Here is a 21,492-nt window from a genome sequence, read left to right as displayed (position 1 = left end):
TAGAAGTGCTGTCATTTTTCTGCTCACTTTGCAGTTCATTTTCTGCAAAGACTACATCCCTGCTAACAACAACCTTGCGGGCAGTGGGATCCCACAGGCGATACCCCTTAACATTGTCAGCATAACCCAAAAAGATACATTTCCTGGACTTTGGGTCCAACTTCGTTCTTTCTTGGGAGTTGTACATCACGTACACAGGACAACCAAACACATGTAGAGAAGAATAATCTACCGGCTTTCCTTTCCACATCTCCATCGGTGTCTTCAAATCAATCGCCGTTGATGGTGATCGATTTATTACATAACAGGCGGTTTTCACTGCTTCTGCCCAGAACGACTTGGCCATTCCCGCTGTTTTCAGCATAGCTCTTGTTCTTTCTAGGAGAGTTCTATTCATCCGCTCTGCCACACCATTCTGCTGAGGTGTATGTGCAACAGTGAATTGCCTTACAATACCCTCTTGTTTACAAAATGTTAGAAACTCGCCATCTACATATTCTCCTCCATTATCTGTCCTCAAGCACTTAATCTTCTTCCCAGTTTCAAGTTCTATTTGTGCTTTGAATGCCTTGAATACTGGAAACACATCTGACTTCTTCTTGATCGGGTACACCCATAATCTTCTGGAATAGTCATCAATGAATGACACGAAGTATCTTGCTCCTCCCAGAGATAATTCTGGTGACTCCCACACATCAGAATGTATCAAGTCTAGTATGTGTTTGCTTCTAGTAGTTACTCTAGCAAACTTCAATCTATGCTGCTTGCTTATCACACAGTGCTCACAGAATGGTAAATTTACCGTCTTGAGCCCGTGAAGGAGATTGCGTTCCGCAAGGACTTTCAAGCCACGTTCTGACATATGGCCTAGTCTTTTATGCCACATCATCGTTGTTTCTTCTTGGCTTGCTGCTGCAACTGATGCATCTGCCTCTTGCAATGTATCTCCCAGAAGCATGTATAGATTACTTGTGATCTTTTCTGCTTTCATCACCACAAGATTGCCTTTCACTACTTTCAAGATTCCACTTTCAGTGTGGATCTTACACCCGAGATCATCCAATTGTCCAACAGACAATAAATTCTTCTTCAACCCCTTTACATGACGCACTCCTTGTATTTTTCGAACAGTACCATCATGCATCTTTAATCTGATAGTACCGATTCCATCAATTTCTAAGGCATGGTCATTTCCCATGTACACTGACCCTTCCGAGATAGGCTCATAAGAGTAAAACCAATCTCGGTGTGGAGTCATGTGCCATGTTGCACCTGAATCCATTATCCAGACATCGTTGAGTCGTCTTCCACCTTTAGAACTGCTTGCTACTTCGCTATACAGAATTTCCCCGTCATCTGAGGTACTTGCAACACATCCTTGAGATGTTGAAGCTTCATAATTCTTCTCTCCATTCTTCTTGATATTCCAACATTCCTTCTTTACGTGCCCTTTCATGCCACAACCGTAGCATTTGATATTCTTCTTTCTTCGAGATTTTGACCTACCATGATTTTGACTCCCACTGGGGCCACGTTCCGTTGATCTGCCTCTCGTCATCGTCAAAGCCTCTGCTTGCTTTGAACTCTCTGACCTTTCTTCCTTGTTCTTGCGTCTGGATTCTTCTTCAAGGATTGCACCGGCGACATCATCAAAGTGAAGAGTGTCAGCTATGTTATTATTTGTGATGTTGATGATGAGTTGATCATACGAATCTGGTAAACTCTGAAGTAGAAGTTCAGCACGCTCATTTTCTGCTATTCTGACATCAGAAGCCGTGAGTTGAGAAAATAGCGTATTCAGGGTGTTGATGTGATCCGTTACGGATGTGGATTCACCCATTCGAAGAGTGTAGAGCCTTCTCTTTAAGAATTTCTGTTGTGGAGTGATTTGACCTCGTACAATTTTATTAGAGTATCTCAAATCTCATTTGCTGTCTTCTTTTCAGCAATACTTGACAATACCGAGTCTGCCATTGCTAGGTGCAAATTGGCAACGGCATTATCATCCATCTCTTTCCACTTTTCGTCAGTGATATCTGCATGTCTGCCATCTATTGCGTCTAGGCAATTATCTTTTCTTAAAATTGCCCTTATCTTCAATTTCCACAGGGAAAAATTTCTCCCGTTGAACTTCTCTATCTCAAATTTTGTTGCCATGGTTTTTACACCAAACATTTTTCTTCAAACTAGACCGGAATAATAAGAATTCTTTTCTGATGTGGAAGATCAGTTTAAACTGCAACCACAGAGCATACTAAGATTTTTCTTACCACACCACTAGTTTATCACAGCGGAATAACAACTACGAACCAGCTGCTCTGATACCACTGTTAGGTACCAGAGTAAGAAAAATATAATCACGCAACTAAAATAAGAGACGAGAAAAGAGGAACTGAACACACAATATTTTACGTGGAAACCCCTCAACAAATAAGGGGAAAAAAAACCACGGGGCAAGAGTAGAGAACTTTCACTAAGTGGAAGAAATTACAAGACCTCTCTCTAAATACAAGGAGAGTACAATTACCATTCTCTCTTATAAATAGGAGAATACAAACTAACACAACCTAGGAGAAACCTCACAGAAGAAACTATTTTTTTTTTCTCTCTATATTTTTTCTCTCACTACTCTAAACAAGTATTGTTATTGTGTTGTTATAATTTTGGGATACATAGAATGGTTTAATGGCATGGCTATTTATAGAAGCAAAATTCATTGCTTCAACAACTTGCACCATGTGAATTTTCAACAACTACCAACTTGTGTAGAAAATTGGAGCACTTGAAAGTTTGCAAAGCCAATTTGCAATTGTCTTTCTTGACAATTTGTTTCAAGATTTTTTGCATGATAGGCACCATTTTTGAATTTTCAAAGACAAACCAAATTTGCACTTTGCTTGCATGCCTAAAGGCAACAAAAGTGGCTTTAGCTTTACCACTTGACAAATTGCCATGACATTCAATAGTCAACAATGTTGGTTTTACCATGTTCACATAAATTTGATTTAGTTTAGGAATGCATTGATATCACAAAAAAAAATACTGCATTGCCGATCAATTATAACTAGCCTCAAAAGTTTCATAAAAAATATATGTGTGATCAGTTAATAGTCTAAAGAACGTTTGGTGTAACCAAAAAAAAGTTAATAGTCTAATTTTTTTACACATTCTGATGTTAATTCGTGCTTCTAAGCGTTTTAATATATTCAAGTAAACATATGAAAAAGCACTATGATTGTTGAAGCCTCTACTAGGGTTACATGGGAAATTACGGTGGATGAATCAGATCAACTCGATTGAAGCAAGAAAAAAAGCAAATATCGATGATCATCACAAGAAACAGTGGTGACGGAAACCCAACAAGCAGGATCTAACACAAACCACGCATGATAGGGAACCATGATGTTCCCAAGCAACGCCTAGTTATCTCATACACAGATATATGTATGAACTTATATATTTGTATCATTATGACTATATATATTTGATCAAGTAGTTTAATGGCTGAAAATTCACCCATAAAGACCAGTGACGAATCCATAAATTTTAATAAGTGGGGTCAAGTTATCTCATAAAAATTTATATAAAATTTTATAATCGCATAAGCGTGCGAAAATTATATAAAACTTTATAACGCGTAGCGTCAGTCACAACCTTTTTCAACAAATATAAGAATAGTGAGATAAACTTTGTCTTCTCTCTAAGTTTTCTTCTTCTTTCACACATTGAGGAGGGGTGATTTTAGGTCAATTTTTGACCTAGAATCACCTCTCTGCATCTCTTTTCCCCTTTCTTTCAATCTAAATAAGTGATCTCCACATACATCAAGTTTTTCTTTTGTGTTTTTTCGTGATTTTGTCGTCTTAGTGTGACGTTGTGTTGTTCGTCGTCTTGTGCGACGTTGTTTGATTTCGCGTCTTTTGTTGTGCGGTGTTCGTTTGCTTCGTATTGAAAGATCAGCTTCAGACAATCACAAATTCAATCAATGATTTGGGCGTCAACGTTGCAGATCCAGAAGCATGGGTATTCTGGTGATTTAGATTTTATCATATTATTTTTAGGCATTTTGCCGTTGAATGCTATTAACTTGGGTGCTGTGAGTTTGTTCGCAGATTCACCCTTTACGTTTTTAGCGATATTGATCATGTTATTGGCTCTGATGTATTCTATCAATATGAATGAATGAATATCCTTTGTTTTTGTCAAAAAAAAAGAATAGTTTATATTATAATAGTAGTTGTATAGTCTTGCCAACGATATGCTCTGAGATAATTGGTTAAAGATTTCATAAAAGAAAATTTTATCTTAAAAATAAGCATTATTTGTATCGATATAATAATTATAACATTTTATAAAAAAAAACTACTTCTTTTGATTTATTAACTAGTGCTCTTAGAACACTCATTAAGATCCTTCTTAGTTTTGTAATTTTTATAATGCAATAAATAGACTATGTGAAGACAATAATACTATATAAACAGGGGGTCAAACTATATATATATATATATATATATATATATATATATATATATATATATATATATATAATTTTGGGTTAAAATACAATACACATGTGGAGGCAAGTGGGGTCACTTGACCCCATTGCCCCCACACTAGATTCGTGCCTGATAAAGACAAATAAATTGAGAATCTAGGGTTTGCCGATTCATAAGTATACCACAATATTTCTACCAGTTCTCCTCACAAATACGTATATTTTTAGAATCCAATTGCTATCTTCGTCCCTAAATATAAAACCTTTTTGAGAAAAACACGAGAATTGAGAAATTTGGTTGTTGAATTAATTTTGTTGACAATTGCCATTGTTTTACATGTTTATACTTTAAGGGAGAGAATTAGTTAATTTTTGATAGAGCCAAACCGCAAGTGCACGGCCTATCGAAGTAATAGTAGTAAGAAAGAGTATCGTTCCGCTAGGGAGTTGTTCAACTTAATTAACCTTTAAAGAATGATTAGAGGAGAAGAAAGTTTAGTAAAAAGGAGGTTTGATTTCTGAAGGTAAATAATAATAATAATAAAGAGCCTTGGGATCCTTGGTTCATCATAATAACGAATCTTTTCACAAGCAAGCCTTAAACTTATAATTATGCGTTAATCTTAATTTCTAAGGACAAGTTTCTCTTTAGCATATCACAGCTTCTCTCGAAGTCAGTGAGTGTATCCCTCCAACAACCACACCTATTCTCATGGGTGATTGCCTTTGGGACCCTTGAAGATCGAAACTTTATGTGTCCCAAGGTTTGCTAGACTATTCTCATGTTTCGCAAACCTTGTCTAAATTCACTTGTTCGGATATCAAAGCTCCGCGTTCGCTTTATGAATTGATATCTGTGATGATGAATTAACCATTATCAAACCCTCCGCGTTCGCTTCCACAGTTTGATAATAATTAATTCATGTTGAAACGGTGAATTTAGATTAGGAATTAAGGTAACATATAATTAGGGGTTAAGGCTTGGCTTGATCCGGATTACGTCATTAGACTTATCCAACAATCCCAAGACAAAGAAGAGTCTACTCACTAACGTTCATTGTAGACATGGGGGAAGAAGAGAGAGAACAATAAAGTAAAAGAACAATAATATAAAAGTGAACTTTTATTTCAAGAACAAAAGATGAATGTTTATGATGGAGAGCTACTCTATTTATAGCTTTACAATTGACTTAAAATCTAAGCAACTATAAGGGCTATTCGGTAAAACTACAACAGGGTAACTTGGGCCTAAAGCAAAAGCAGCAAAAGTTATACAGAGAGGTGGCACGGCCGTGCCAAGCTTCTGACTTGGGGGCTCTATATTTTTGTTCCGAATCTTTCGTATTTTTGCTCCAAATCAGCTCCAGACTCCTTTCTTTTGCTCCAAGACACCTTCCATCATATATTCGTTCCTGAAATATAAAATATGCAATTGTAGTAAAAAGATTCAAAAAGGAAATATTATTGCAATAAAATAAATTCAAATCTAAATAAAACTAAACTAAATAATGCATAAAAATAGACTAAATATAGACTCATCAAACTCCCCCACACTTGAATCTTTGCTTGTCCTCAAGCAAAAGGCAATGGACATAGCAGCAACTAAAAGGATTAATTATGGCAATGCAATTGAAAACACAAGTCTCTTTGAAGGTTTTGTTTCAAGTACACTAATCACAATTTCAAACATTCCTCGTGAACCTATTCAACCCAACATCAAGTCTCAAGTGAGTGTGTGTGTGCAGTCCAACCCTTTTCTTGCTCCTGTATAAGACAGATATTATGAGGAACAGGTTCTATCCTTAATGCTAAAGTAACCGAGAAAAGTCATTTCTTCATTTCATATAAGAGTGATGGGAATTTAAGTTAAAATTAAATTAAATTAACAATTAAGCACAAAGGGACTGCAGATGCTTAGGGGCTATCTATCCTCATAGGAAGTCTTCTCGGATGTAATTGTCCTTTCCCCCTAGATTCAAAATCACCCTAAGCAGTGCTGCAAAATTATTATTTGTTTCATCTCCGCGTAGGAAGTCTTTTTGGATGTAATTGTCCTTTCCCCCTAGCATTGATGAATTTGTTTCACTTTAAGTTCAAATCAGGGAGTCACCACCACAATTAGGAAGTTAGGGATTATCCTTTCCCCCACATGTTGGTGCCATTCTCCCGCCCCATTTTAACTTTAACAATTAAGCATAAAACAATTAAGAACATTGATTATTTTCCCACACAAACTTATATTACTTTTACTCTGAAGACTTTAAAGGGTCTAAGTTAACACTAAAGATAGAACGTGCTCCTTAAAATACCTATTCATACACTTGCTCAAAGATTGCAACTGGGTGCTTTTCTCATTGGAGATTTTTCACAATAAAACAAGATGTGGGTATAGCAAGAACACAAGAAACTACTTTCATGTACAAGAAACAACTTTTAAAGAAGAGACAAAACAAAAAATTTTATGCCATATTTTACATTAAAAACAAACTACTAATCATGCCTCTCGCTATAAAAACAAAACAAAAGAATAAAGTTCAAGGGAGTTTGGGAACACTACGACTCTAGACACTTTATTAGGCCCCCCCACACTTAGGAGAAGCATTGTCCTCAATGATTCAAAAGAAAAGAAAAGAAAAGAAGAAGAAGAAGAAGAAGATGATGAAGAAGAAGAAGAAGAAGAAGAAGAATTAGAATAGAGAAGAGTAGAGGAAGAGGAAAGCTCACAATTTTATTGAGGTCCATAGTGGACTTTGGAGGTGAAGGTGTTGCATCATGTTTCAGAGCATTTGATTGTTTTCTTCATTTATTCGATTGCTCCTTTGGACATTGGTTCTTTCAACACCTTGTCTTTGTTGCTCGGTGCTTTATTCTTTGAACTTTGGTTTGCATCCATGCCCGCCGTTCATCATTATAGCTTCCACCGGCTTCTTGTTCATGGTGCAAGTTTGCACCTACCTCCGCTTTATCACCACCATCATCACCATCATTATGTACCTGTGGGTTAGTACCAACATAAAGCAAATTTTCCACCACCTCCGAATTATTTAAGTCCGGATTAGATAGAATAATCAAACAATAAGCTCTAATAATTTTCCATTCATATTGGTAATTGTGAGTAGGGTCATGAGTTCTAAGGAAGGACAAAGTAGTATATAAGTCTAGATAATAGTTCCCCTCTATCCTCTTGATCCCTTAATTCACACTCACCCCAAACTTCCTAGAAATAAAAGTGATGATTCCACCTACCATTATATCACTCTAATCATCCTGTTCCTTTTTAACAATTGAAACAAGATAATCATGCAAATAATAGCAAATGTTAATATGATGGTTATACAGCATAGCCCACAACATAAACAGTTCATTAATCCTCATCATCCCTACCTATTTCCTACTCCATATGGTGCAAGTCAATGTGTTCAACAATCTAACCATAGTATCTCTAATACCTAGTGTAATCATAGTATTACGATCAGGGTACCTGCAAGCATATATAGGTCTAGAGATAAGAGTTTTATACCTATTTGGTATCTTTGAATTTGATGTCATGGTTCATGACTGTTGATTTCTTCCTCCTTGCATCATCATCTGAGCCAGCAATCTTCTTCCCTAAAATTTTTTTTTTTTGAATTTTTTTATTTTTTTTTTCAATTTTTTTTTCTTAGGCACGGGCGGTGCCTAGCCTCTGGAATTTAAGCACAATTTTTTTTTTTTGAATTTTTTTTTAAATTTTTTTTTCAAATTGTTTTTTTTTCTCTTTGCATCATCTTGGACAAGTACCTACAAAACAACTTAAAACAAGGAAAAACAAACAAACAAAAACAATTAAATACGTGGGTTGCCTCCCACGAAGCGCTCGTTTAGAGTCATTAGCTTGACGGTTTAGAAAGTGGTTTATCTATCCTATACCCAATCTTTCAGAAAGGGACAATGGCATCAAACTAACATTCTCTCCCAAATCACACATGGCTTTGTCTATAGTTTCAGATCCTATGACACAAGGTAGGGAAAAACTTCCTAGATTCTTAAGTTTAGGTGGCAATTTGTTTGGAAGTATTTCAATAATATTCATAAACTGCTCATCTAACTTGGACTCATCAAACCCTTGTGTTAATGGAATTTCATGCTCATGAGATGGTGAAACGAATGGCTTTTCATTCTCTCCTATGGCTTTCTCACTTTGAGGCTCATCACTCCCTATCTCTCCTTCATTGTTCTTAATTTTCACAATGGGGTCCTCTAATTGTTTACCATCCCTAAGAGTAATAGCACTTATATGGTTTTTGGGGTTGGTTTCAGTTTGGTCTAGGAGGACTTCGGAGGATTGTGAGGAAGTAGCCACCTGTTGGGGTACTTGAGAAGTCTGAGTCTCATGCATCTTACTGTGAGTAGGGCTGGCAATGAACCGAACCAACTCGACAATAGTTCGGAACTCGATTCGACAATTAACTCGTTGAACTTGGTTCATGAACCAAATGAGCTGAACTTGAGTTGAAAATCAAGTTCGTTAAATAAATGAGCTGAACTTGAGTTTTATATAGTTCGACTCGGTTGGTTCATGAGCTAGCTCGGTGTATATATATATATATATATATATATATTAGCTTACAACATACTTGTGCAGATTTGTAAAAAAACGAACATGTATGGACTTTTAACCAAAGATATATGTACTAAATTTAGTCCCACATTGGGGAGTTTAACAACATTAGTGAGGAGTAGTAGTTATAAAAGAGAAGTGTATAAGTGCTACTGTACTAACTTAACTGCGCTACAGTAGTAGAGTGATTAATGGTTTTATGTTAGGTCTTAAGTCCGACAAGGTCAATGGTTTTATTTTAGTTGAATTTTTGTTTTTTTAAAAAATAAATTAAATGGTCAAGATATACATTTTTGACAAAAAAAAAACTTTTGAATTATGTTGCTCGAGCAAACGAGTTGAACCTAACGAACCGAACCGAGTTGTTCGTGAACATTAAACGAGCCGAACTCGAGCTAAAAAAAGGTTCGTATCGAATTCGAGTCGAGTTTCGAGCTGAGCCGATTCTTATCGAGTCGAGTCGAGCTCAGACAAGTTCGACTCGACTCGACTCATTTCCAGCCCTAACTGTGAGTAACTATGGAGTCTTCTTTTGATGTAAGTTTGGCAATAGAGTCCTTCAAAAATTCAGTTTGATTTTCAAGCTCTTGGAGCTGCTCGGATTGATTTATACAAAAAATTTCTAAAAAAAGTTCCAAGCTGGATTTTTGAGGGACTCTTTGGTTGTTTGCATAACTGGGTGGTGTTGTTTGTTGTCCAAAAAGATTTTGAGGGGTTCGAAAAAAAATTTGGTTGTTTCTAAACCCTTGATTATATTGAGCATGGTTTACTTGCTCAGGACTTCTAACAACACTACCTAGTTCGCAATCAATGCCAAAATGGCCAAATACACCACAAATTTTACAAGAAGGAGATGCAGAAGAAGAAGAAGAGATGACACTAACATTTATTTTTTCAAATTTTTGGGTTAATGCATCAATCTTAACGGCAAGGTGATCATAGTTAGAGACTTCATACATACCTGCCTCCTTTTTGGAGGGTGAAGAATTAATGATGGCTCTCTCGTCGGTCCACTTGTAATGATTTTGAGCCATGTCTTCAATCAAGGCGTATGCTTCTGTGTAATTCTTGTTCATTAAAGCTCCACCTGCAGCTGCATCAACATAAATTTTTGTGGTATACAAAAGACCATTATAAAAAATGTGAATAATAAGCCAATTCTTTAAACCATGATGGGGACAAAGTCTAAGCATTTCTTTGAAACGCTCCCACGCATCGTAAAGAGATTCTCCATCTTTTTGAGTGAATTGTGTGATTTGAATCCTTAATTGGACGGTTTTAGAATAGGGAAAGAATCGGGCAAGAAAAACTTGCTTCATTTGTTGCCATGAAAAGATAGAACCAATTTCCAATGAATGAAACCAAGCACTAGCTCTACCCCCTAAGGAGAAAGGAATGAGGTGCAGCCTTACGGCCTCTTGGTTTGCATTCAAGGTTCCACTGAGTCTTAAAAATGTTGAAATATGAAAATTCGGATCCTCAGTGGGTGATCCGAAAAATTGATTTTGCTGCACTAAGTGAACAAGTGCAGGTTCTATTTCAAAATTGTCCTCAACCGTTGGGTACACAATAGCATCGTATGACTCATTTGAAGATGGGATTGCATACTCATTGAGAGAGCGTTCCTTAGTCATATCGTTATTATCTTCCCAAGAAGTTAAAGGAAAAAGAAGAAATAGAGAAATAAATAAATAAAATAAAATAAGATAAAGCAAAAGATTTATTTTTTTTTATGGAGAGGGAGCGATTTTTTATTTTTTTTTAAAATAAAAGTAAAATAATAATAAAAGAGGAAATAATATATTATATATATATATGTTTTTTTTTTGAAAGAAATATAAAAAGAAACACAATAAAATAAAATAGGATAAAATAACGGAAATTTTTTTTTTTCTTTTTTCAGAAAGAAATATAAAATAAAATAACGAAAAAAGATTTTTTTTTTTCTTTCAGTCTAATCGTTAAAAAAAAGTTAATCAAATTGCAACAACTCCCCGGCAACGGCTCCAAAAACTTGATAGAGCCAAACCGCAAGTGCACGGCCTATCGAAGTAATAGTAGTAAGAAAGAGTATCGTTCCGCTAGGGAGTTGTTCAACTTAATTAACCTTTAAAGAATGATTCGAGGAGAAGAAAGTTTAGTAAAAAGGAGGTTTGATTTCTGAAGGTAAATAATAATAATAATAATAAAGAGCCTTGGGATCCTTGGTTCATCATAATAATGAATCTTTTCACAAGCAAGCCTTAAACTTATAATTATGTGTTAATCTTAATTTCTAAGGACAAGTTTCTCTTTAGCATATCACAGCTTCTCTCGAAGTCAGTGAGTGTATCCCTCCAACAACCACACCTATTCTCATGGGTGATTGCCTTTGGGACCCTTGAAGATCGAAACTTTATGTGTCCCAAGGTTTGCTAGACTATTCTCATGTTTCGCAAACCTTGTCTAAATTCACTTGTTCGGATATCAAAGCTCCGCGTTCGCTTTATGAATTGATATCTGTGATGATGAATTAACCATTATCAAACGTATTTTACATGTGTGACACAACCTTATGCAATGTGTCAACAACAATTTTCAAAGAAGTGAGGACAAACGGTTGTCCAAGAACATTTTTTTACTTATACTACATCTGATAATATATATTATAAAAAAAAAGTCTTAACATAATTTTATCTATATTTAATTGGAGTTCTTCTTTTTCTATTTTCACCAACTCATGAAATTGTCAAAGCAAGAAAAATATTAGAGAAGTTTAATTAACTTATAAATATTAGTATTAGCCACTATAAAATATAATTCTTTGCTAACATTTTTATTTTGTATTTTCATTTTGTTAAATAATATTTGCATCACTATCTTAACTTGCTTAAGCACTCAATCAAATTTTCATCAGCTTCTTCTGTCATGGTAGGTGGCATAATGCTTTCTTCATTTTTTATCACAACATTTTCTTTTTCAATTTATTTTTTCCAATACATGTATATTTATGATTTAATTTGTATACCAATAATGTAAAACTTTCTTACATGCTTTCAATTAAATTATTCTACAATGCCCTCTTTTCATGTTGTTTCTAAAACATCTCTACACATATATATTTAAGATTGATTTGATTCGGTGCATAGAAATTAGTCTCTATATTTCTATATTAATTCAAAAGTATTTGTCGATAAAAATATATTAATTTAAATAAAAAATAATACTCTTTCACTCTCAAAATAATTGAGTCATTTCTAAAGAAAATTGTCCTAAAACAATTGACCCATTTCGTTTTTTCAATGCAATAGTATTAATTAGTTCTTTTCAATTATAACTCTAATTAGTACTATTTTCGTCACTCCACTTCAATATATTTTACTTCACATTTATGATAATGGAGAATGCACCAATACTCAAAACCATTTTTTTCTCTTTCATTTACAATACATTTTTTCTTAATATATGTGAAATTAACAAAAGACTCAATTATTACGAGTAAAGAAAAAATATTTTTCTGGTTGTATAGATGTGTACTAATTACTAAGATATTTGCATCTACGCTCATATTCCACTAAATTTTTCAAATAATTATCGGTGCTCATACCAATATCTATACAGTGTTAATTTTACTCGACCAATTGATGTAATTTGGTTTACGGGTACCAAATAAATATGCGTAAACCATAGTCTCTAGTTCTATGATTCACTGTCAAATAAGTCTATATAAGGTTATGAGTATTTTAAAAAGGTCTTTGACTTTATTGAATTGTCAAGTTGGGTTTCAATATTTAACCACTTACTATCAGTTAAGTTACTATATTTTAACAACTTACTATCAATTTGGTTCATAAGTTACCATTTATCATCACTAATATGAATAAGATTTGATAAAGTCGAAAACTTTTTTAAAATATTTATAATATTTTTTTAGGGTAAAATATTTATACCTATTTGAGAATGCCCTAAAAAGTCTGAAATTAATTAGTTGATTTAGAGACTAATCTTCATCTCTTCACCCGTGTCGTAACTCTTTCCCATCTTTATGGCCCTGACCACAGCAACTTCCACCAACAAATAGATAACAGATCAGAGCGTAAGCAAAAATACAAATAAGTAGGTGAAACTATATCAATCAATCATTCAATTGTATAAATAACAATTATACTATTTTTTTTTTTGAGATACTAACAATTATACAATTATTATTATACAAATAAAAAGTAATATTCCGTCTTATAATTATTAAAAAAACAGTATTATGCATAGGAACGTATACAACTCACAAAACCTGAATACAAGGTCATCACAAACTTGAAGTCTATTATTTTTCTCCCATTTTGTTGACACAAACAAAATACAAGTGGCATTTTGCTATTTGAACGACAATTATTACTGGTTATTGTCTGCCTACCAGCATCTGTCTAATTTCCAACTGAGGTTGCTGGCGTGGCATCATGGCTGAAAATGCTGCTAGAGTCCAAAAATAATTGCTCATTCACTATTATTAGGAGATATCGTTTAATCGATTGATTAGACTCAAATGATTAAAGAGTTTTCTTTAAAATGAAGTGTTTGAAAAAATCGAATCGATTTTTGATTGAAATAATTTTTGATCAAATTTTACATATTTTTCAAATTTTAAATTACTATGGTACATTTTCATGAAAAAACAAAGGCTTAACAAAAAATAATATTTGCTAGCTAGACTCTTACGGTCTCACCATCACCTTCATGTGAACCTTCCTTTTTATATTTGGACTTATGTCTGAAAATCAACTTATATTTGTTGTGCATATGCGCATGCTATAAATAACCACACCCCATACTTCATTCCTAGACATTGCAATCTCTAACTTATTCTTACAACTTCAAACATAAGAAGAATTCCCACACAAATTCGCTTCTTCATCGTACTTTTTTGTTGTTGTTTTTGAATCTCATCGATTTCATCACATTTTCTATTAAATTAATATTTTTAGACTATAGTAATTAATAATGGGACTTGTGAGCATGAACCAACCTCAATTGTTGTCTAAGATAGCCACTGGTGATGGACATGGTGAAACATCATCTTACTTTGATGGATGGAAAGCTTATGATAAAGACCCTTTTCATCCAACCAAAAATCCTGATGGTGTTATCCAAATGGGTCTTGCAGAGAATCAGGTATATATATATCAAGCTTTGAGGTTTCATGTTCAAACTTTAAGAACTTGCATGAGTATTATTTTCCTATCCATGCAGTATATTTTTAGCTCTAAATTCTAATCAATTATTTTTATATTTCCAGCTTACTGCTGATTTGGTTCAAAATTGGATAATGAGTAACCCAGAAGCCTCAATTTGTACTCTAGAAGGAGTACATAATTTCAAAGAAATGGCTAATTTTCAGGATTATCATGGTCTACCAGAGTTCAGAAATGTGAGTGGTGATAACATAACAGTACATACAATAAGAATTTTGAATGAAAATTGATCTATATAAACTAATATAAATATAATCTGAATTTTTACAGGCTGTTGCTAAATTCATGTCTAGAACAAGAGGAAATAGAGTGACATTTGATCCTGATCGTATTGTGATGAGTGGTGGAGCAACTGGAGCACATGAGGCCACTGCCTTTTGTTTGGCAGATCCTGGTGATGCTTTTTTGGTGCCTACTCCTTACTATCCAGGGTATGTACATTCAATTCAATTTCAACCCCTTTTCTTCATCTTTATTTTTCCAATTTTAAATATTATCAATTATTATTTTAATTTAGAAGATAGTGAAATGTAGCCATCATCATATCTTAAACTTGAATTATCTGTAGTTTGTTTTATAGTGCAATCAGCTACAGGTCATTAGATTAAGAGCGATCAAATGTATATCTTTCTTGATCTAACCGACTTGCAGCTCACTGCACTGTAAAGTAAACGGCAGGTAAAACATTTTCAAGTGCGGCATCATGTTCGTACGCATGTTCTTTAATTAAAATAGACTTAATCTCCACTAATCAGCCTTAGTTATTACTTTAATATTCCAGTCATCATTAGAAGCCAGGGTAGTGAATTTTGATGGAACTGACTTTTTCAACAAGGGAATAATTTTACAACATTTCAATTTCAACTGTGTTTGCAACAGTCAACTATCATATTCAAAAGCCATCAGAGCAATTATTTATTTCTGTTGACTTCGTATTCATCCTATATACAAACCAGAAAGTAAAACAAAAACATCTGTGCTTAAACTAATCCTATAATATTATAATATATCTACATGTTAATTATTTTCTAATGAGATGTTTGATTTCTTAATGCAGATTTGATCGAGATTTGAGGTGGAGAACAGGAGTTAAACTTGTTCCAGTTATCTGCGAAAGTTCAAACAATTTCAAATTAACAAAACAAGCCTTAGAAGAAGCATATGAAAAAGCCAAAGAAGATAACATCAGAATTAAAGGTTTACTCATAACAAATCCCTCAAATCCATTAGGCACAGTTATGGACCGAAGCACATTAAGAACCGTTGTAAATTTCATCAATGAAAAGCGTATTCACATAATAAGCGATGAAATATACGCTGCAACGGTTTTTAGCCACCCAAGTTTCATAAGCATAGCTGAAATATTAGAACATGACACAGACATTGAATGTGACCGTAACCTCGTTCACATAGTTTACAGTCTTTCAAAAGACATGGGATTCCCTGGTTTTAGAGTTGGTATAATATACTCTTACAATGATACCGTTGTAAATTGTGCGCGCAAAATGTCGAGTTTTGGATTAGTTTCAACACAGACACAATACTTGATGGCAAAAATGCTATCTGATGATGAATTTGTTGAAAAGTTTCTTGCTGAAAGTGCAAAGAGGTTAGCACAAAGGTACAGAATTTTCACTAGTGGATTAACCAAAGTTGGAATTAATTGTTTACAAAGTAATGGTGGACTTTTTGTGTGGATGGATTTGAGAGGACTTCTTAAGGAAGCTACATTTGAATCAGAATTGGAACTTTGGAGAGTGATTATTCATGAAGTTAAGATTAATGTTTCACCTGGTGTTTCATTTCATTGTTCTGAGCCAGGGTGGTTTAGAGTGTGTTATGCTAACATGGATGATAGAGATGTGCAAATTGCTTTACAAAGGATTAGATCATTTGTGGTTCAGAATAATAAGGAGGTTATGGTGTCTGAGAAGAACACTAAACCTTGCTGGCATAGTAATTTGAGGTTAAGCCTTAAAACAAGAAGGTTTGATGATATTGTAATGTCACCTCATTCTCCATTTCCTCAGTCACCTCTTGTTAAAGCCACTACTTGAATTATTTAGCATATAGAAAATGTAATAACTGATAGAAGAATTTTTTGATTTGTTGATTTATTAGTTTGGGACACTACATGTTGTGTTCCTTTAATGTTGGGGGCATTTTTTCTTTTTTCACTTACCAAATCACATGGGTTTGTGGTGAAAAAAGTTAATAGAATTTGTAATTGTAAGGTTATTTGTTTGGAAGAGTCCAGAAAATATCTGTATTCTGTTACTCAAATTTGTAAGGTCAATGATGAATGAATTGTTAATAAAGTTCTTCAATTATTCTACATGTTTTATTGTTGTTTTTATAAACTGTTAAAGATAAATCAACTTTAGATTTGTACTAGTACTAGTACATGATTCCCTTTCATGGTCCCTTTGCTACAAGATGATCATGCAGAGATTCAGTCTAGTCAAAAAATTGTAAAATACTATTAGTACCCAGTCTCAATTTGGATCCGTTGAATGAAAATTTCTTAATTCATATTCCAAATTCGTAGTTTGAATATGACTTAAAGGTTGCTCAGTTTCATTTGCTAAAAAAAATAAGGAATCGGACATGATGGCAACTTTTACGGTACCCTATATGATTTACACATTGGTCACGAGATTGGACAGTACAGGGGCAACGAACAAGATAATACATGAGACAGAACCCTCGAGAAGAACTTAAATTTTTGTCCTTAATTGAACGAGAAATGATATTTGTACAACTACTTTGTGACAACTTTTTGACAACTTTCTCTTTCATACTCACATTATACTCTTATTCTCTCTCTTTCTTTTTCTCTCTCCATTGATTTTGACCAATGAAAAGATAAAAAAAAGAAGTTGTCTTACATGATTGTTCAAATATCACTACTCTAATTGAACTATGCGATAATTTTTTTTATCTTAAATATAGACTACTTGGTTGGAAGGTCAGATCTGACTTCACCTCAAGAAATATTTCTTGAGTTGAGACACGTGGAATGTCACATAGGCATGATAATGTCGGAGACAAGGTTAATTGATAAGCTATCGAACCCACACGTCGAAGGATTTGGAATGGTCCAACATAACGAGGGCAAAGCAGCTTTGTTTTAAATAATCCTCTCACTCCCAACTTTGATAGTTCCACTAGGTTTTTTAGATAGTTTCATAAGTTTTCACCATAATCTCTTCTGCCCTCGAAGTGACTAATTTTCATCCTCTTGAAGATCACCTTGCTTTCGATTATCCTTGATATTTTGTACTTTAGATTTAATTATAAATTTGCTAGTTTTTTGAGTAATTTAAGCTTATTAATGGACATTAATTTTTTTATATATTTAAATGCATTATACCAAACTAGAATTGAAATAAGATATCATCTAAAATAAAAACCTCAAAATATTATGTTAAATATCAAAATGAAGTTTAATCTTATTGATCTATTTACTCTTTTGTCTATTTAAACATAAGTTAAGTTACTTATATAAATACGATCATGTGAAGTATACCATTAAATAGAACCATTTTTGTGATAGTTTTGAAAAATATATTTTTTTTCTTTTATTGAGACAAACAATAAATAGAAAGAGAGTGAGCATATTCTAAGTATCAAAAGTTATTAAAAAATAGTTGTATAAATATATTTTTTTTTATAACTTTTTGAGAGACCTTTAAAAATACACACATTATCTCTCAAGATTAATAGGTTACCAAACATTTGCCAAATCCTTCCTTCCTATGTGTGGGATCAGGGATGACCTAAGCTACTTCTTTGCACTAAGAAAGTTGTCAAAAAGCATGTATGAATGATGTTAAGAAAGTATTTTTTGCATTAAGAAAGTTGCTAATTCTTAATATGATATTTACTGGGTTAATATATCAAATCCGTGCTAATTATAATATGGATGGACGACATTTTCAGAATTACATCACCTATGATTATATGATCAATAATAAAAAATTGTCTTGCTTCGGATGGTTATCATAATACGTAGTTACGTACTAAAACTAATAGTAATGCTTATGGTTCATTAGGTAGTAATATTGTCGTAACGTGGTAGTTAAATATAAATAGTGAGGCAGCGGTGTGTGGTGCTGGGTGCGGTAACGACGAAACGGCGTCACACCTGTTTCTTCATTGTGATAGTTTCGGGCCTTTGTGGGGGCATATCAGAAAGTGGATTGGTGCTTCAGGTGTTGAACCTAATGATATCTGTGAGCATTTCTTTCAATTCATTCATTGTACAGGTTACTCAAGGATGCGCAGGTCTTTCCTTCAGCTAGTGTGGTTACTTTGTGTCTGGGTGGTTTGGAATGAACGCAATAACAAACTATTTAATAATAACCAAACCACCATAGAACAATTATTAGAAAAGATTAAAGTTCATTCCTTATGGTGGTTAAAGGCTAATAATGCATCGTTTGTACATGGCACTCAGATGTGGTGGTCGGACCCTATGTTATGTCTGGGTATCGACTGACCGTTACTTTGTAAATATTTTGAGACGGTTCTCTTCTTTTTGGAGTGACCATGTAGTACATCTTGTACTATAGTGGTTTCACATCTAGTAGTAATATATTCCATTTTGATGTCTTCAAAAAAAAATATAAATAGTGAGTTTTGTACCAAAAATAAATAAATATAAATAGTGAGTTTAGTTTTAAGCACTATCAACAAATCACAATCAGTCATACATTTGATTTTTAAAATGGTTATGATTAAAGTCAAATAATTTTTATTATGATTAAAATTGATTATATGTACAAAAGTTTACACTAAGCATTTTTTTTCCGTGATCATGATATTGATACGAAATTTCCATCGTCGATTAACGACGATTAATCTCTATTGGAGAATTTATGGACACATAAGGTAGGTTCTTCCTTCCAACCGATTTTTTTCATATACACCAGTGGTTGACTACATGCTTAAGGGGACTAAGCATATTAATTGAGTCTGTAAATAACTATAAATACATTTTGGAAAATGCTATTTATCTAGAAAAATAGCATCAAGAATTTTTCAAGACACATGTGGCAAGTTTTAATTGCATGATTTATTTGTCCACTTCCTATTTTTTAGCCACACCTCCTTGAATTGTGGCAAATAGTGCATTGTGATTGGCTACTCTTTATTCTTGAAGAATTCTTGATGTTTTTTTTCTTGATAAATAGCATTGCTCATACATTTTTGAAGATTTTTGGGACTACGAAATGTAGTACATCTGCGGCACCAAATAAAAGTTCACGTTTTAACTTTATACATACATATATATATATATATATGGGTTTTGCTAGAAGACACCTTTTGTGAAGGTGTCTTTTAGCAAGTTACTCTATGAGCATTTCCGAAAAGACACCAACTTACTTTTATGAAGGTGTCTTTTAGCAAAGTTATAACTAAAAAGTGAAAATCACACCTTGAGGTGTGACTTGCTAAAAGACACCACCAAAGGGTGGCTTGTATGGGTTTTGCTACAAGCCACCCTTTGGTGGTGTCTTTTAGCAAGTCACACCTCAAGGTGTGATTTTCACTTTTTAGTTATAACTTTGCTAAAAGACACCTTCATAAAAGTAAGTTGGTGTCTTTTCGCAAATGCTCATAGAGTAACTTGCTAAAAGACACCTTCACAAAAGGTGTCTTGTAGCAAAACCCTATATATATATATACACGCACAAAAATATATATACGCACAAAAATTTGGTTAATTAGGTGACCCTTCTTTAATATGGGGCCAAGCCACGGGACTAAGGTCATATTTATCCAATATCATAATGTGGAGTACAATTTAACATTGAAAATGACAATTAGTTGTCCTTTTGGAGTATTTTTTTATTTTGTTGTCCTTTTGGTTTATTAAAATGGGACATTGTGCAAATGATATTGATAATTTTTTTTCTTTCAAATAACATAGGCTATGTTTGGTAAAAATAGCGGATAACTGATAAGTTAGCTAATAGCTTTTAGCTGATAAGCTAGCTGATGACTGATGACTGATAAGCTAGTTGAAGTGTTTGGTAAAATTAACGGTTTAACTAGCTGATAAATGTAAAATGACATAAACGGGTATTATTAATTCAAAATATAAAGTTTATATAACTTGATATTTAAATATTCAGGAATTCTTAATTCAATTTTGTTTTTTAAAAAGTAATTGAAATTTATAAATTTAATATATCTTTTATATTGTAAATTAAATTTTATTCACTAAAAAATTTATTTAAGTATAACGAGGTATATATACTTTTTTGTCAACGGAGGTATATATATTTTTTGTCAACAACATAAGGCAAGAGAGATAAATGGAGGTATTTTGTAAAAAAAAAAAAAAGAAGATAAATGGAGGTATATATTGTCAGCAACATAAGGCAAAAGATAAATGGAGATATATATATTGTCAGCAACATAAGGCAAGTGAGATAAATAATAACGAGAGATGTATTTGTCAAAAAAATAAAAAATAACGAGGGATGTATATTTATTTGGGAAAAAAACGAGGGATGTATATTAGGGAATTGTAGGTTTGAATTAAATTATAATAAAAGGGTAAAAATGGATTTTAGATAAAGCAATAGGGGTAAAAGTGGAAGAAAATATGAGAAGCTATAAGCTCAAACGCTACTTGGAATAGCTTCTGAAAAATAGCTTATAAGCTCGTGAAATAAGCCATAAGCTCATGGTCAAAAAGTGTTACCAAACAGAGCTATTTTTGTCAAATGAGCTTATAAGCTAGAAGCTAAGAGCTAAAAACTCTTTTTTGGTGTTTACCAAACAGATAATGGCTAGATTAACACACTTTAAATAATGAAAAGAGTAAATTACACTCCTCCCCCCTCAAAGATGTTTGAATTACACACCCCTCCCCTCTTGTGTTAAAATATACACTCCCCTCCCCTGAAATTTTTTTTTATACTCCCCTCCCCTATAAGATGCTTGAATTACAACCCTCTCCCTTAATAATTAAATGTGCACTCCACTTTAATCTATTTTAACTTAAATAAATATGATTATGATATATACTAATTTTGAACCACCATTTGAGAAAAATAAATTCATTTCTTTATAATTTAAATGTCAATGATAATTAAATTTAAATATTTTGCTATTAATTTTATATTTTAGAGTATAAAATTAAATTGTAAATAACC

The 21,492-nt window shown here is 33.3% G+C and overlaps 1 protein-coding gene and 1 non-coding gene across 2 annotated transcripts; both read left to right on the top strand.

The window, feature by feature from the left end:
* The first annotated feature begins 10,259 nt into the window (after positions 1–10,259).
* On the top strand, positions 10,260–10,366 carry LOC146934238 (small nucleolar RNA R71). The gene has a single exon (XR_015009146.1). It is a non-coding gene; the product is annotated as a small nucleolar RNA R71 (small nucleolar RNA).
* Positions 10,367–13,916: 3,550 nt separating this feature from the next.
* On the top strand, positions 13,917–16,658 carry ACS6 (1-aminocyclopropane-1-carboxylic acid (acc) synthase 6). The gene is made up of 4 exons (XM_085706108.1): positions 13,917–14,243; positions 14,368–14,499; positions 14,594–14,754; positions 15,381–16,658. Exons 1-4 carry the CDS (start codon positions 14,073–14,075, stop codon positions 16,378–16,380), a joined length of 1,464 nt encoding a protein of 487 aa, XP_085562234.1. The 5' UTR covers positions 13,917–14,072; the 3' UTR covers positions 16,381–16,658.
* The last annotated feature ends 4,834 nt before the right edge of the window (positions 16,659–21,492 follow it).

Source organism: Medicago sativa, chromosome 4 (genome assembly GCF_051527215.1).
Source record: "Medicago sativa cultivar Bolivia chromosome 4, Bolivia_mono, whole genome shotgun sequence".
Lineage (NCBI taxonomy): Eukaryota > Viridiplantae > Streptophyta > Magnoliopsida > Fabales > Fabaceae > Medicago > Medicago sativa.
This window is presented reverse-complemented; position numbering and strand designations above follow the sequence as displayed.

Bases quoted from the DNA above. Each gene is read 5' to 3' on its own strand.
- ACS6 (XM_085706108.1), top strand. From the start codon at position 14,073: ATGGGACTTGTGAGCATGAACCAACCTCAATTGTTGTCTAAGATAGCC. The intron at 14,244-14,367 runs GTATATATATAT...TTATATTTCCAG, and splicing joins TGGGTCTTGCAGAGAATCAG to CTTACTGCTGATTTGGTTCA. The intron at 14,500-14,593 runs GTGAGTGGTGAT...GAATTTTTACAG, and splicing joins GTCTACCAGAGTTCAGAAAT to GCTGTTGCTAAATTCATGTC.